We start from the raw sequence: 14660 nt of genomic DNA on the forward strand, positions 1-14660 counted from the left end.
GATCCACTCTAACAATCTTTGTCTTTTAATTGGTGCACTTAGACCACTGATGTTCAAAGTGATTACTGATATAGTTGGATTAATATCTACATATCTTTTACAGTTTTCTATTTGTTGCCCTTATCTGTTCCTATTTTTGTCTTCCACTGCTCTTCTGCTTCTTGTGGTTTTAATTGAACATTTTATATAATTCTACTTTTTCTCTTTTCTTAGAATATCCGTTATACTTCTTTTTCTACTTTTTTAGTGGTTGTCCTAAAATTGGCAATATACATTTACAACTAACCCACGTCCACATTCAAATAACACTATTCTACTTCATAGATAGTGTGAGTACCTTATAATAACAAAATAATCCTAATTCCTCCATCCCTTGTATCATTGCTCTCATTCATTTCACTTACACATAAGCATAAACATATATATACATAAAATATATATATATAAGCACAAAAAATCGAACACATTGTTGCTGTTATTATTATGAACAAACTCTTATTATTTGATCTGTTAGATCAAATAAAAATAAGAAAAATTAAAGTTTTTATTTTACCTTCACTTATTCCTTCTTCAATGTTCTTTCTTTCTTTATGTAGATCTGATTTTCTGACCTATATTACTTTCCTTCTCTTTAAAAAACTCTTGTAACATTTCTTGCAAGTCAAATCTACTGGAAACAAGTTCCCTCCATTTTTCTTTTTTTTGGTGAGGAAGATTGGCCCTGAGCTAACATCTATTGCCAATCCTCCTCTTTTTGCTTGAGGAAGATCGTCCCTGAGCTAACATCTGTGCCAATCTTCCTCTACATTTTTCTATGTGGAATGCTGCCACAGCATGGTTTGATGAGCAGTGCAGGTCCACACCCAGGATCCAAAGCTGTGAAGCCCAGGCTGCCGAAATGGAGTGCGCAAACTTAACCACTACACCACCGGCCCCAAGTTCCCTCAATTTTTGTTTGTCTGAAAAAAGTCTTTATTTCTCCTTCTGTTTTGAAGGATAATTTCACAAGGTACATAATTCTAGATTAGTGAGGTTTTGTCCCTCAGTACTTTAAATATTTCACTCCACTCTGTTCTTGCTTGCCTGATTTCCAAAAAGTTGGATGTAATTCTTACCTTTGTTCCTCTATAGGTAAGGTGTTTTTTCCCCTCTGGCTTCTTTAAGGATTTTTTATCTTTGCTTTTCTATAATTTGAAAATGATATGCCTAGGTATTGTTTTTTTGGCATTTATCCTGTTTGATGTTCTCTGAGCTTCCTGGTTTGGTGTCTGACATTAATCTGAGGAAATTCTCAGTCATTATTGTCTCAAATATTTCTTCCATTCCTTTCTCTCTTTCTTCTCCTTCTGGTATTCCTTTGTAGCTGTTCCACAGTCCTTGGATATTCTGTTTTGGTTTTTCAGTCTTTGCTCTCTTTATTTTTCAGTTTTGAACGTTTCTTTTGACATATCCTCAAGCTCAGAGATTCTTTCCTCAGCTGTGTCCAGCCCACTCATAAGCCTGGCAAAGGCATTCTTCATTTCTGTTAGTGTTTTTGATCTCTACCATTTATTTTTGTTTTTTTTAGGATTTCCATCTCTCTGCTTACACTGCCCATCTGTTCTTTCATGTTGTCTACTTTATCTATTAGAGCCCTTGGAATATTAATCATAGTGGTTTTAAATTCCCAGTCTGATAATTCTGAAATCCCTGCCATCTCTGGTTCCGATGGTTTGCTCTATCTCTCTAAATTTTGTTTTTTGCCTTTTGGTGTGCCTTGTCATTTATCTTGAGAGCCAGACATGATGTACCTGTAAAAGGAACTGCTATAAACAGGGCTTTAGTAATGTGGTGGTGGGGTGTGGGGGAGGAGAAGTGTTGTATAGTCCTATGATTAGGTCTGTCTTTTGTGGGCCAGGTCTCTGGACTGTGAACATCACAAGTATTTCTCAGGTGTTTTTTGCCTCCCCACTTTGGTGGAAGCGGACAGCTAGAGCTGACTGGAGTTGGGTATTTCCCTTCCCCCAGGTCAGTTAGGTCCTGATAATACCCCAGCAGGTTAGGCTCTGGTTAACTAGTTTCTCCTAAGGGCAGATCTTGTTAAGAAGAATAAGGTGCTCTGTTATATTTCAAAAAGGTTCCTTTCCCCTCCCCCTGACAGAAGCATTTCTCTAATATTTACTGTGGAAATCTGGTCCAGCTCCTGGAGGTGAAGCTCACAAAATTGTGGCGCACCCCTATGACTAGGTCCCCCTGGAGTTTTTAATTCTCAGAGTTGTCCCCACTGATCCTCCAGCAACTTTCCAGTTACAGTTCAGGCTTTCCTACTGTGGCACTGATTCCAGGCACTGGTTCTCACTGAACTTCCCCTTGTGAGTCTCGGCCCGAGTAAGCCATTAGTAGTCTATTTGTCTCCCCAATTTTGGGGGCAGCAGTTTGCTCTGTGTCCTTATCTCCCCTGCAGATCCTAGAACAGTTGTTGATTTTTCAGTCTGCTCAACACTTTACTTGTTATTAGGATGGAATGATGACTTCCAAGCTCCTTCCATGCAGAATTGGAAACCAAAAGTCTTCTCTTATTTGTATGTTTTTTCCCTCTCTGGGTTTCAGTTTGGATATTTTCTATTTGTGTGGCTTCAAGTTCACTACTCTTGTTTTCTGTTGTGTCCAATCTGTTCTTAAACCATCTTATAAGCTTTTAATTTAATCAACTGCATTTCTCACTTCTAGACTGTTCACTTTTTCTTTTCTATGTGTGCCAGTTCTCTGTTAGTATTATCTATCTATTGTTATCCATCTTTCCTTCTATTTCTTTAAAACATCACTGTTATTTTAAAGACTTTGTTAAAACCAACATCAATATCATATGTACATCTCCCTCTAGTGTCTGCTTTTCTTGCTTATCAGTAACATTTTCCTGCCTCTTCACATGTTTTATAGTTTTCTATTTTATGCTAAACATTGTGTGTAAAAGAATTTTGTGATTGTATGTATATCCCATTGCCCCTGTCTAACACCAGACATAATGTAATTTAAAAGCAGAACATCAATGTTGCTCTGTTATTACTATGTTGTATCTATAAAACATCTTTCATCCAAAAAGTTTTAAAGTGTTCTATAATCTTTTGAGTTAAAGAAAATTCCTATTAGTGGGGGGTGGGCGAAATGGGTGAAAGGAGTCAAAAGGTACAAACTTCTAGTTATAAAACAAATAAGTCATGGGGATGTAATGTACAACATGGTGACTATAGTTAATAACACTGTATTGCATATTTGAAAGTTGCTAAGAGAGTAGATCTTAAAAGTTCTCATCACAAGAAAAAAAATTTTAACTATGTATAGTGACAGATATTAACTAGACTTATTGTGGTGATCGTTTTGCATTATATACAAATATTGAATCATTATGTTGTACACCTGAAACTAATATAATGCTATATGTCAATTATACCATAAACAAATAAATCCTATGAATGACTTACTAGGATATAGCCAGGGTTTTTCTACTCTCTTATTAAGAGAGTAGAAAATAATATTTTTCTAGAGTAGAGATAATATTTTCTCCACAATTACCATGCTACAGAATACCCTTTTCTGAGGATTTCCCCTTGTTCTGGATATATGAATCTGGATCTGCAACTATTCAGATTAGTTAAATAGTTCTATATTTTATCCCTGAATCCCTAGTGCCTAACAAAGTGCCTGGTACATAGTAGATGTTCAAAAAGTGTTTACTCAATGAATGAGCAAATAGTCAATTAACAGCCAACCCAAATTGCTTAGTCATGTTAGCTTACAACACATGAAATAGTATTCAAAATTAGCTCTAAATGTGTAATGAAAAAAATTTTCACTACTATATACTTTGAGACCTCCCATATTTAAATCATAAAGAATGATTTCTTACCCGCTCTTCTTAGACCTATATGGTGAGTTAGCGATACAGAAGATGACCTTTGCTTCGGGATTGTCAGTAGATTTGAACTAAAAGGCCCATTTAGATAGCATCCTTGACTAAAAGGGAAAGATAACAGGTTAAGAATTTTAAAACCATGGGGAATTTCCTCTTTTTTCTTCATGGTCTTCCATTCAATTAGCAAATATCTGCTTATACATTCAGAGTTTAGACATCTATCTAATGCCTAAGGCCTAGAGCAGGAGTCAGCAAACTTCTTCTGTAAAGAAACAAATAGTAAATACTTTTGGCTTTGTGGGCCACAAGGTCTCTATTGCAACTACTCGACTGTGCCACTGGAACACAAAAGCAGCCATAGTAATAAACAAATAAGTATGACTGTGTTCCAATATAATTTTATTTACAAAAACAGGTTACAGACCACATTAGATCCACAGGCAATAGTTTGCTGAACCCTGGCATAAAGCAGGTTATTAATATCACCTGGAGGACTTCTTACAACAGATTTCTAGGCCCACCTCCAGGATTTCTGATTCAGTAGGTCTGGGGTAGGGCCAGATAATTTGGATTTCTAACAAGTTATTAGGTGATGCTGATGTTGCTGGATCCAGGGACCTCACTGAGAATCACTGGCCTAAAATATAAAGTTTTTCACTATTTTCTGTTCCCTCTCTTCACCAATATTGATTACCCATTAACTCAGTCATTTCCTATAACTGAAATATTTATTATAGGTTTTAGGGCTCTTATGAAGAAATGAAATACAGGTAGGCAATCATAGTACACCAATGTGATACATAAAATGCAATTTAAGATTAAATATTTGATGGGGTCTGGCCCAGTGGTGTAGTGGTTAAGTGCACGCGCTCCGCTTCAGGTGGCCAAGGGTTCACAGGTTCGGATCCTGGGCGTGGACCGACACACCACTTGTCAAGCCATGCTGTAGCAGGCATCCCATATAAAGTAGAGGAAGATGGGAACAGATGTTAGCCCAGAGCCAGTCTTTCTCAGCAAAAAGAGGAGGATTGGCAACAGATGTTAGCTCAGGGCTAATCTTCCTCACCAAAAAAAAAAAAAAGATTAAATATTTGAAAGCTCTGGCTCAGTGCCATGAATATACTGAGTACACCATGAATGTTACCTTCCTTTCTTAGATATTTACAAGCCTGTTTTCTTCTGTTAGTCAACTCCTGATGTGAGCCCTTTGCCACAGGCCCAGGGACAAATCTAGATTCTCTATTTTTCACTCAATATTTTTTAGTGTAGGCTAGGTTCTCAGTAAGCTCTTCCCCAACTTCTTCATCTTTTCTGCACTTCCACACCCCATTACTCAAAGAAGATCTGTTTTTCTGTGATCTAAGAGGTTTTTGTGCATGTCTCTATTATAACATTTACCCATAGTGTATTAAAATTTCACTGCTTACAGATTTTTTTCCCTCACTGATTTGTGAATTCCTTTGGGGGCTCTGAGACCTACCTCTACATTCACAGTGAATAAGGCACAGTGCCTGATACAAGGTGTTCAACAGATGTTTGTGGAATAAATGAATGATCTTCTCGTTAGGTTCTCATTTTTCTAGAGAACAGATCTTTTCTGCTCCCCAATTTTGAGTGAATGGACTCTTTTCCTTTCACTAACTTCTGCTCCAAGGCTCTCCTTGGGCCTTTTTCTAGAAATCTAGTTTGTTCTATCCTCATGGGAGAAAAAAATTCTGCACGACAAAGAGAAGGCATGTAACACCAGTTGGCAATCAATTCATTAAAACTTCTTTAATGATATTAACAAAAATTATAACAGCATTATTTTAAATATTTATTATACATCATCCATTGTGTTAGGTACTTTACATACGTCATCTCTTTTAGTCATCTGAACAACTCTATTGTTATTTCTGTTTTACAGATAAGAAAACTAAAGCTTCAAGAGGCTAAATAATGTCCCCAAATTCATACAGCTAAAATTCACAGTGGCAGAGCTAATAATTCAACTTCCAATTTCTTTGACTCTAACGTATATGCTCTTTCCACAAAACAATTCTAATTGTATCTTTGTGTGTGTTTCTCCATCTGTAAAATTAGAGATTCAGAATAAAGGACTTCTGAGGTAACATCTAGCCTTTAGATTCTATATTTTTTTCTCAAGCCAGCAATAATAATAATTTGTTGATGATGTTACAAAAAAAGACGATATGCAAATAATACCACCCAATAAACTCATCACCCTGCCAATCCTCAATCATTCTTTGTATTTGAGTATTCCTTGTCTACACGTGGAGTGGGAGAAAGTGGGAAAGAAGAGTAACAATACCACCCAGAGCAATATTCAAACAGAAAAATCTGTGTACTCTACCAAAGTCTCTTCCTTGATTCATATTCAAAACAAAGATAAGGATTTCTCCTTTTCAGAAAAGACCCACAGCACTGCTCCATAGTCTTCTACCTTGATCCAGTGTATTCTAATAATTGCAGTACATCATACATTCAGTTAGCTGTTTAGAATTGAGAGGTACAGGTCAAATTATAGCTTTTCAGCTCAGTTCCAGAATCATCTCATTAATTCCTGGCATAGAACCAGATAAATACACACTCCAATAAGATCACATAAAACAATACTGAAGACAGCAGAGGACAAGACAGGCTAGGAGTCCCAGTGATTATTAATAGTTGGTAGAAGGGTGATTAAAGTCAGACTTGGGAATCAGTCTTCAAATCTAAATGCACAAACATTACAAGAGATGTCAAAAGTTATGGTCACAGAGTTAAGCCATGTGTTACGAGTTGATTTCTAGACAATCAATGCAAACTACCTCGACAAGATTTGCATCACTTCATTCATTCATTTATTCATTTGTTTATTTTTGAAGCAGTTTTATAAACTTGTTGGCTGTATGATGTCTAGATTTATAGAGCTATTCTCTTAAGAAACTAAGTAGGATGACACCATTAGCCCTCTTGAATCTCTGCAGTTCAAATAGGGTCCAGGCATTGGTATAAATCTCTAATAAGTTATGGGACACAGAATTAAGAAGCGGGTTCCCAAGTACATTATTTAGGGGACATCCTCTTGCCAGGCAAAAAGTTATTAGATTTAATTACAGAGCAATTATGGAGGTGAATGATGAATTAGAGAATAGGTTAAGTGAAAGTCTCTTTGGGGTAGGAGTAACTGTAGTCAATAACCCACAGAGTTTGGAGACATAATTTACCTATTTCTCCCCAGGGAAAGTCTGTTCAAAAGGAGTGAGCTGTGAGCTCTGAGCACATTTGCCCACAGGGAGGTCTAGGTCCTAGCAGCAAGTCCAAGGATAGCAGTTTAGACATCTTTTAACCATAAATACTAACACTGGAACTCAGAGAGGAGTAATTCAATTGTCAGCTAACCCATAAAAGCATTATTCAACCTTTCCAGGAACTTCCTGACCAAAGAAACTTCTTCCTAGGTCTGAAACTTAAGCAGAAGGTAGTATCAGCTGTCTAAGCCAATATGAACAGCACACCCCTGCAAGACGCTAGTTAAGCAGCTGTGTATCTTCAAAGATCCATTTTAATGCAATCCCAAACTCTTCACAATAATCCAGCAGACCTCAGAAGAGTAGTAATGCCTAACACAAGGAAGAAAGAGAAAAGTGCCATAAAAGAGGCAAAGAAAAAGTGTTAAGGAGATTCAGAGGTGAAACAGATTACTTTTCCTTAGAGACCAAGGGAGGAGGATGTCAGGGTGTTATTCTTTAGAGGTGACACCTGAGCCCAGTCTTTAAAGATATACAGAAATAAGGGTGAAACTTGTTCCAGGCAGAAGGAACAACTAAAGAGGGGCATGTAAGTGGACGAATAAAGGGAATACCAAATAGTTAAGATAAATAGAGTAAGATGATGGTAGAGTGGTATTTTGGCGTTGTCAAGTAACAGCTCTCTTAATTAATTAAAATCCCAAGTCTTTTAAGAGATGAACAGTGATAAATTCTTAAGGGTAGGTGATACAGTGGCTGTTCAAGTAGGACTAACTCTTCCTCTTCCTTGTGGTTTTCTCCTTTGCATTCCTCTTATAGCTATGATAAGGTTTATAATACTTCACTTTCTTCTCCAGCCAAAGCATGAAGACAAGCAGAATTAAATCCTATATTATTCTTTACACAAAAAAGGTACGCTGGAAAATATAATTCAGCTTAATTTTCAAATGGAGTTAAACTAAAAATTATCAGAAAACTTCAAGGAAGGGTCTAATACAAGTTACATGTTGTTTTCACCTACAGAGCTTTCCAAATCATTTTTCTATTCTCATTTTTTACAAGACTGCTCATCTCTGTTAGTTTAATTTTTCCAAGTAAGGAATGCAGCTTTGTCATGAGGGAATAACAGGGTTTCAAATCTTAAGCTAGGAATTTGGGCACTATTATACAGGCACTGGTAAAGGGTCCAAAAACTTAATGACTAGAAAAACTATATAATCAAAGGTTTGTTTAAGAAAGACTTCTGGTGGAAGAGTAGAAGATAGATCAAATGGTAAAGGATATTAGAAAATGGGAAGGTCAGTTAAGAGGATAATTCAATAGCCCAGGTAAGGAGTAATGAAATAGTGTAAGCAAAGTGATAAAGGAGAAGAAGGAAAAGAGACTCAGATTGGACAACAGATATCTGTAGAATAAGGTAACAGGATGCACAGATAACACCAAGTTTTCTAGGTAAATTAATTTGGTAAGCAACCACTAAACTAGAGGATAGCATCAGTGTGCCAGGAAAAAAGGGCAGAACAATAGTAACAGATAAAAAAGCAATGGGAGGGATGAGAAATTTGGTTTCAGGCATAGTTTCAGGCAATGAGAGGTTCAATAATGGAATCATGTTGAAATCACAGTCAGGGTCATTTAAATCACAGTCAGAGAAGCTATGATCAGAATCCAAAGCTGTGTTCTAATCAAGATTCAAAAATCTAGGATATGTGATCTCAGTTCTAGAGCACTCTAATAAAGTCAAGACGAATGCTTCATGACTCAAGTCACAAGTCTATTTATTTTGTGCTACTAAAATCTAAAGGTTCCTGAAGAAAACAAAACATCACCATATATTAAAGACCTATAGCTATGCTGTCTAATATGTCTGTCATATATATCTACATCATAGTCACATATGGCTCTTTATAGTTTAATTAAAATTAAATCAAATTTAAATTCAGTTCCTTCATCACACTAGACACATTTCAAGTGATCAATAGCCACATGCAACTAGGGACTACCATATTGGACAGTACAGATATAAAATATTCCCATCATCACAGAAATTTCTATTGGACAGCACTGATCTAGAGACTTAAATTTCAAAAGGAATAGCAGTTGTAAATTCCCATCTTACTCTATGTTCAAAGTACACTTAGAAACTTATTACTGAGAAGCTCCAGCTTCTGCACACTAGAAAAATTACTTGTAGCCTCATCTCTTTAAAGTAGCTATTATGTAATACCATCAATTACTTTATTCTCCATATTTCCAAATATGAGGCATATGGTTTTGTTTTAATGAGAGTTAAGTAAATATATCAAATCTGCCTACATTTACCTTTATATGAACACTTCTCACAGTTAAAGATTAGTTTTCTTTGGACCATGTTTCTATTTTAATATCAATCGTCTGAGGCAGCAAGATAAAAATGACCTTAACTCAATGTATCAAACGTTTCCTTAATTTCAAATGCATTACTGTTAACATCAGTGTGATTGATTAAAAAACAGAACCATTTTCATCATTCTTTCTTAAAACCAGTATTCTCAAGATGATGTTCCCATGGTTAAGAAATATCTATCATACAGCCTGACCTGTGCAACTGCTTTCAGAGTTGCAGCCCGGCCTTCAGGAGCACCCACCATGCCACGGCGGCCCTGTCAGTGGGAACAATCTACACAGAGTGGCAGTGGCTCAGTCTCTGCGAAGGAGCCCGCATGCTAGGCACAGTGCAGGTAAGAAGGCACCCCACCCACTCAGAAGGCACCCTCACCCGTGGAGCACAGCAGCCCATGGGACCCACTGAGTGGTGACTCAGCCCCAGTGCAGGTACCCCTCCCACCTAGCACACCTCAACCGGTCCCCCACCAGGCACAGAGGCCCCGCCTATGGTGCCCAACCAGCCGGCCCAGTGCAAAGGCCCTGCCCAAGTGAGCACAGCCTGGAGAGCAGCTGTGGCTAGCCCGTGCAAACACAGAGTAGCCCGACCTGCAAAACTCCCACCAGACGGGGCAGGATCAGAAAACACAGCTCCCGCTCCCCTCCAGCAGTGGCAGGTGGAATCTGCAACTTGACACTACCATAAATGCACCAACAAAGGATCAATTCATGAAACACCATGAAGAACTACATTAACACTTCAGAGCAGAAGGAAAATGACAAGTCTCCAGAAACCAATCCTGAAGTCACAGAAATTTACATTCTAAATGACAGAGAATTCAAAATAGTTGTCATAAAGAAACTCAATGAGTTACAAGAAAACTCGGAAAGTTCAATGAGCTCAGGAATAAAATTAATGAGCAGAAGGAATACTTCACCAAAGAGACTGAAACTGTAAAAAAAACAAACAAACAAACAAAAATTCTAGATATGAAGAACACAATTAATGAAATAAAAAATAATCTAGAAACCATAAAAAATAGAGCTGATGTTATGGACAACAGAATTAGCAAATTAGAGGACAGAAATATAGAAATGCTACAGGTAGAGGAGGTGAGAGAACCAAGATATTTAAAAAAATGAAGAAATTCTTCAAGAAATATCCTACTCAATTAGGAAAAGCAATATAAGGATTAGAGAGGGAGAAAGGAGCAAAGAGTTTGTTCAAAGACATTATAGCTGAGAACTTCCCAAACCCAGGGAAGGAACTGGACTTACAAGTACATGAAGCCAATAGAACTCCTATTTACATCAATGCAAAAAGACCTTCTCCAAGGCATATAATATTAAAAGTGGCAAAAGTCAATGACAAAGAAAAAATATTAAGGGCAGCAAGGCAGAAGAAAATAACCTACTAAGGAACCACTATCAGGCTTTCAGTAGATTTCTCAGTGAAAATCTTACAGGTTAGGAGACAATGGAATGATATATTCAAAATACTGAAAGACAAAATATTTCAGCCAAGAATACTCTATCCAGCAAAACTATCCTTCAGATATGACAGAGAAACAAAAGCTTTCCAAGATAAACAAAAGCTGAGGGAGTTCATTGCCACTCAACCTCCCTTACAAGATGAAGGAAGTCCTCCTACCTGCAACAAAAAGGCAAAGGTTTACAAAGTTTTGAGCAAGGAGAAAAATAGACAAAATCAGAAAATTGCAGCTCTCTATCACAACAGGTTAGCAAACACTTAATTAAAAAATAAAAGATAAGGGAAAGAAAAACATTGAAAATAACAATAAACACTTCAATTTAGTCACAAACTCACAACACAAAAAAGAATAATTTGTGACAACAATAACTCAGAAGGGGAAGAGGAAAGTGATGGAACCTGCTTAGACTAATGGAGATAATAGGCTATCAGAAAATGGACTATCTCATCTGTGAGATCTTTTACACCAACCTCATGTTAACCACTAAACAAACAATCAGAATAAAGCCACAAATCTTAGATAAAGAGAAAACTGAGAAAACCATCACAGAAACCACCAAACTGAAATGGTAGTCAGAAATATAAGGGAAGAGAAACAATGGAAATATAGAACAACCAGAAAACAAGAGATAAAATGGCAGTATTGAGCGCTCATATATCAATAATCACTCTAAATGTAAATGGATTGAATTCTCCAATCAAAAGACACAGAGTGGCTAGATGGATTAAAAAACAAGACCCAAAAATATGCCGCCTCCAGGAAACACATCTCAGCTCTAAAGACAAACACAGGCTTGGGGTGAAGGGATGGAAGACGATACCCCAAGCCCACGGCAAGCAAAAGAAAGCAGGCGTTGCCATACTTATATCAAACAAAGCAGACTTCAAGATAAAAAAGACAATGAAACACAAAGAGGGGCAGTATATAATGATAAAAGGGACATTCCACCAAGAGGAAATAACACTTATGAATATATATACACCTAACACAGGAGCACCAAAGTATATAAAATAACTACTAACAGACCTAAGGGGAGAAATTGAAAGCAACACAATAATAGTATGGGACCTCAATACCCCACTTACATCAATGGATAGATCATCCAGACAGAAAGGCAACAAGGAAACAGTGGCCTTAAATGAAACACCAGACCCAATGGACTTAATAGATATATGTAGAACACTCCAGTTAAAACAGCAGAATACACAATCTTCTCAAGTGCACATGGAACATTCTCAAAGATAGACCATATGTTGGGAAACAATGCAAGCCTCAATAAATTTAAGGAGAATGAAATCATATCAAGCATCTTTTCCAACCACAATGCTATGAAACTAGAAATCAACTACGAGAAAAAAGCTGGGAAAGTCACAAATATGTGAGGACTAAACAACATGTTACTGAATAACAATTGGATCAATGAAGAAATCAAAGGAGAAATCAAAAAATACCTAGAGACAAATGAAAATGAAAATACCAACTCTGTGGGATGCAGCAAAAGCAGTTCTAAGAGGGAAATTTATAGCAATACAGGCCCACCTCAACAAACAAGAAAAATCTCAAATAAGTAATCTTAAACTACATCTAAAAGAACTAGAAAAAGAAGAACAAACAAAGCCCAAAGTCAGCAGAAGGAGGGAAATAAAAATTAGAGCAGAAATAAATGAAATAGAGACTAAAAAAACAGTAGAAAGGATCAATGAAACTAAGACCTGGTTCTTTGAGAAGATAAACAAAATTGACAAAGCCTTAGCCAGACTCACTAAGAAAAAAAGAGAGAAGGCTCAAATAAATAAAATTAGATACCACAATGGACACGACAGAAATACAAAGGATTATAAGAGAACACTATGAAAAACCATATGCCAACAAATTAGATAACCTAGAAGAAATGGATAAATTCTTAGACTCATACAACCTCCCAAAACTGAATCAAGAGGAGAATCTGAATAGAACAATTCCAAGTAAAGAGATTGAAGCAGTATCAAAAACCTCCCAAAAAACAAAAGTCCAGGACCAGATGGTTTCTCCAGAGAATTCTATCAAACATTCAAAGAAGATTTAATACCTATCCTTCTCAAACTATTCCAAAAAATTGAAGAAGACAGAACACTTCCTAAGTGATTCCACGAGGCCAACATTATCCTGATACCAAAACCAGACAAGGACAACATAAAGAAGGAAAATTACAGGCCAATATCACTGGTGAACATAGATGCAAAAATCCTCAACAAAATATCGGCAAAGCAAATACAGCAATCCATTAAAAGAATCATACACCATGATCAAGTGGGCTTTATACAAGGGATGCAGGGATGGTTCAACATCTGCAAATCAATCAATGTGACACAACACATTAAGAAAATGAGGAATAAAAATCACATGATCATCTCAATAGATGCAGGGAAAACATTTGACAAGATCCAACATTTATTTATGATAAAAACTCTCAATAAAATGGGTATAGAAGGAAAGTACCTCAACATAATAAAGGCCATATATGACAAACCCAAAGCCAACATCATACTTAACAGTGAAAAACTAAGAGCCATCCCTCTGAGAATAAGAACAGGAAAAGGGTGCCCACTTTCACCACTCCTATTCAACATAGTACTGGCAGTTCCAGCCAGAGCAATTAGGCAAGAAAAAGAAATAAAAGGTATCCAAACTGGAAAGGAAGAAGTAAAACTCTCACTGTTTGTGGACAATATGATTCTATATATAGAAAACCCTAAAGAATCTACCAGAAAACTAATAGAAATAATCAAGAACTACAGGAAAGTTACAGGGTACAAAATCAACTTACAAAAATCAATTTCACATTTCTATACACTAATAACAAACCAGCAGAAAGAGAAGTCAAGAATACAATCCCACATACAATCTCAACAAAAAGAATAAAATATCTAGGACTAAACTTAACCAAGGAGGTGAAAGACCTATACACTGAAAACTATAAGACATTATTGAAAGAAATCGAAGATGACATAAAGAAATGGAAAGATATTCCATGCTCATGGATTGGAAGAATAAACATAGTTAAAATGTCCATATTACCTAAAGTGATCTACAGATTCAATGCAATCTCAATCAGAATCCCAATGACATTCTCCACGGAAATAGAACAAAGAATCCTAAAATTTATATGGAACAACAAAAGACCTCAAATAGCCAAACCAATCCTGAGAAAAAAGAACAAAGCTGGAGGCATCACAATCCCTGACTTCAAAATGTACTACAAAGCTATAGTATTCAAAACAGCATGGTACTGGCACAAAAACAGACATATAGATCAATGGAACAGAATTGAGAGCCCAGAAATAAAACCACACATCTATGGACAGCTATTCTTCAACAAAGGAGTCAAGAACATACAATGGATAAAGGAAAGTCTCTTCAATAAATGGTGTTGGGGAAACTGGACAGCCACATACAAAAGAATGAAAGTAGACAATTGTCTTACACCATGCACAAAAATTAACTCAAAATGGATTAAAGACTTGAATGTAAGACCTAAAACCATAAAACTCCTATAAGAAAATATAGGCAGGGGCCGGCCCTGTGGTATAGCAGTTAAGTTTGCGTGCTCTGCTTCAGCGGCCCAGGGTTCACCGATTGGATCCTGGGCACGGACCTACACACCGCTCATCAATCCATGCTGAGGTGGCATCCCACATA

General features: G+C 36.7%; 1 protein-coding gene across 3 annotated transcripts in view; it reads right to left on the bottom strand.

The window, feature by feature from the left end:
• PDE3B (phosphodiesterase 3B) overlaps positions 1-14660 on the bottom strand; it is a 180889-nt gene that overhangs the window by 43725 nt on the left and 122504 nt on the right. For 2 of the 3 annotated variants that reach the window (XM_087433173.1, XM_087433172.1), the window contains exon 5: positions 3887-3993. The exons of the other annotated variant lie outside the window; for it this stretch is intronic. In XM_087433173.1, the coding sequence (XP_087289299.1) occupies positions 3887-3993 (107 nt within the window). The remainder of the gene's footprint in view (positions 1-3886; positions 3994-14660) is intronic. 3 annotated transcript variants of the gene reach the window in all.

The sequence above is a fragment of the Ceratotherium simum genome, chromosome 7 (genome assembly GCF_057802395.1).
Source record: "Ceratotherium simum simum isolate JZ-2026a chromosome 7, ASM5780239v1, whole genome shotgun sequence".
Classification (NCBI taxonomy): domain Eukaryota; kingdom Metazoa; phylum Chordata; class Mammalia; order Perissodactyla; family Rhinocerotidae; genus Ceratotherium; species Ceratotherium simum.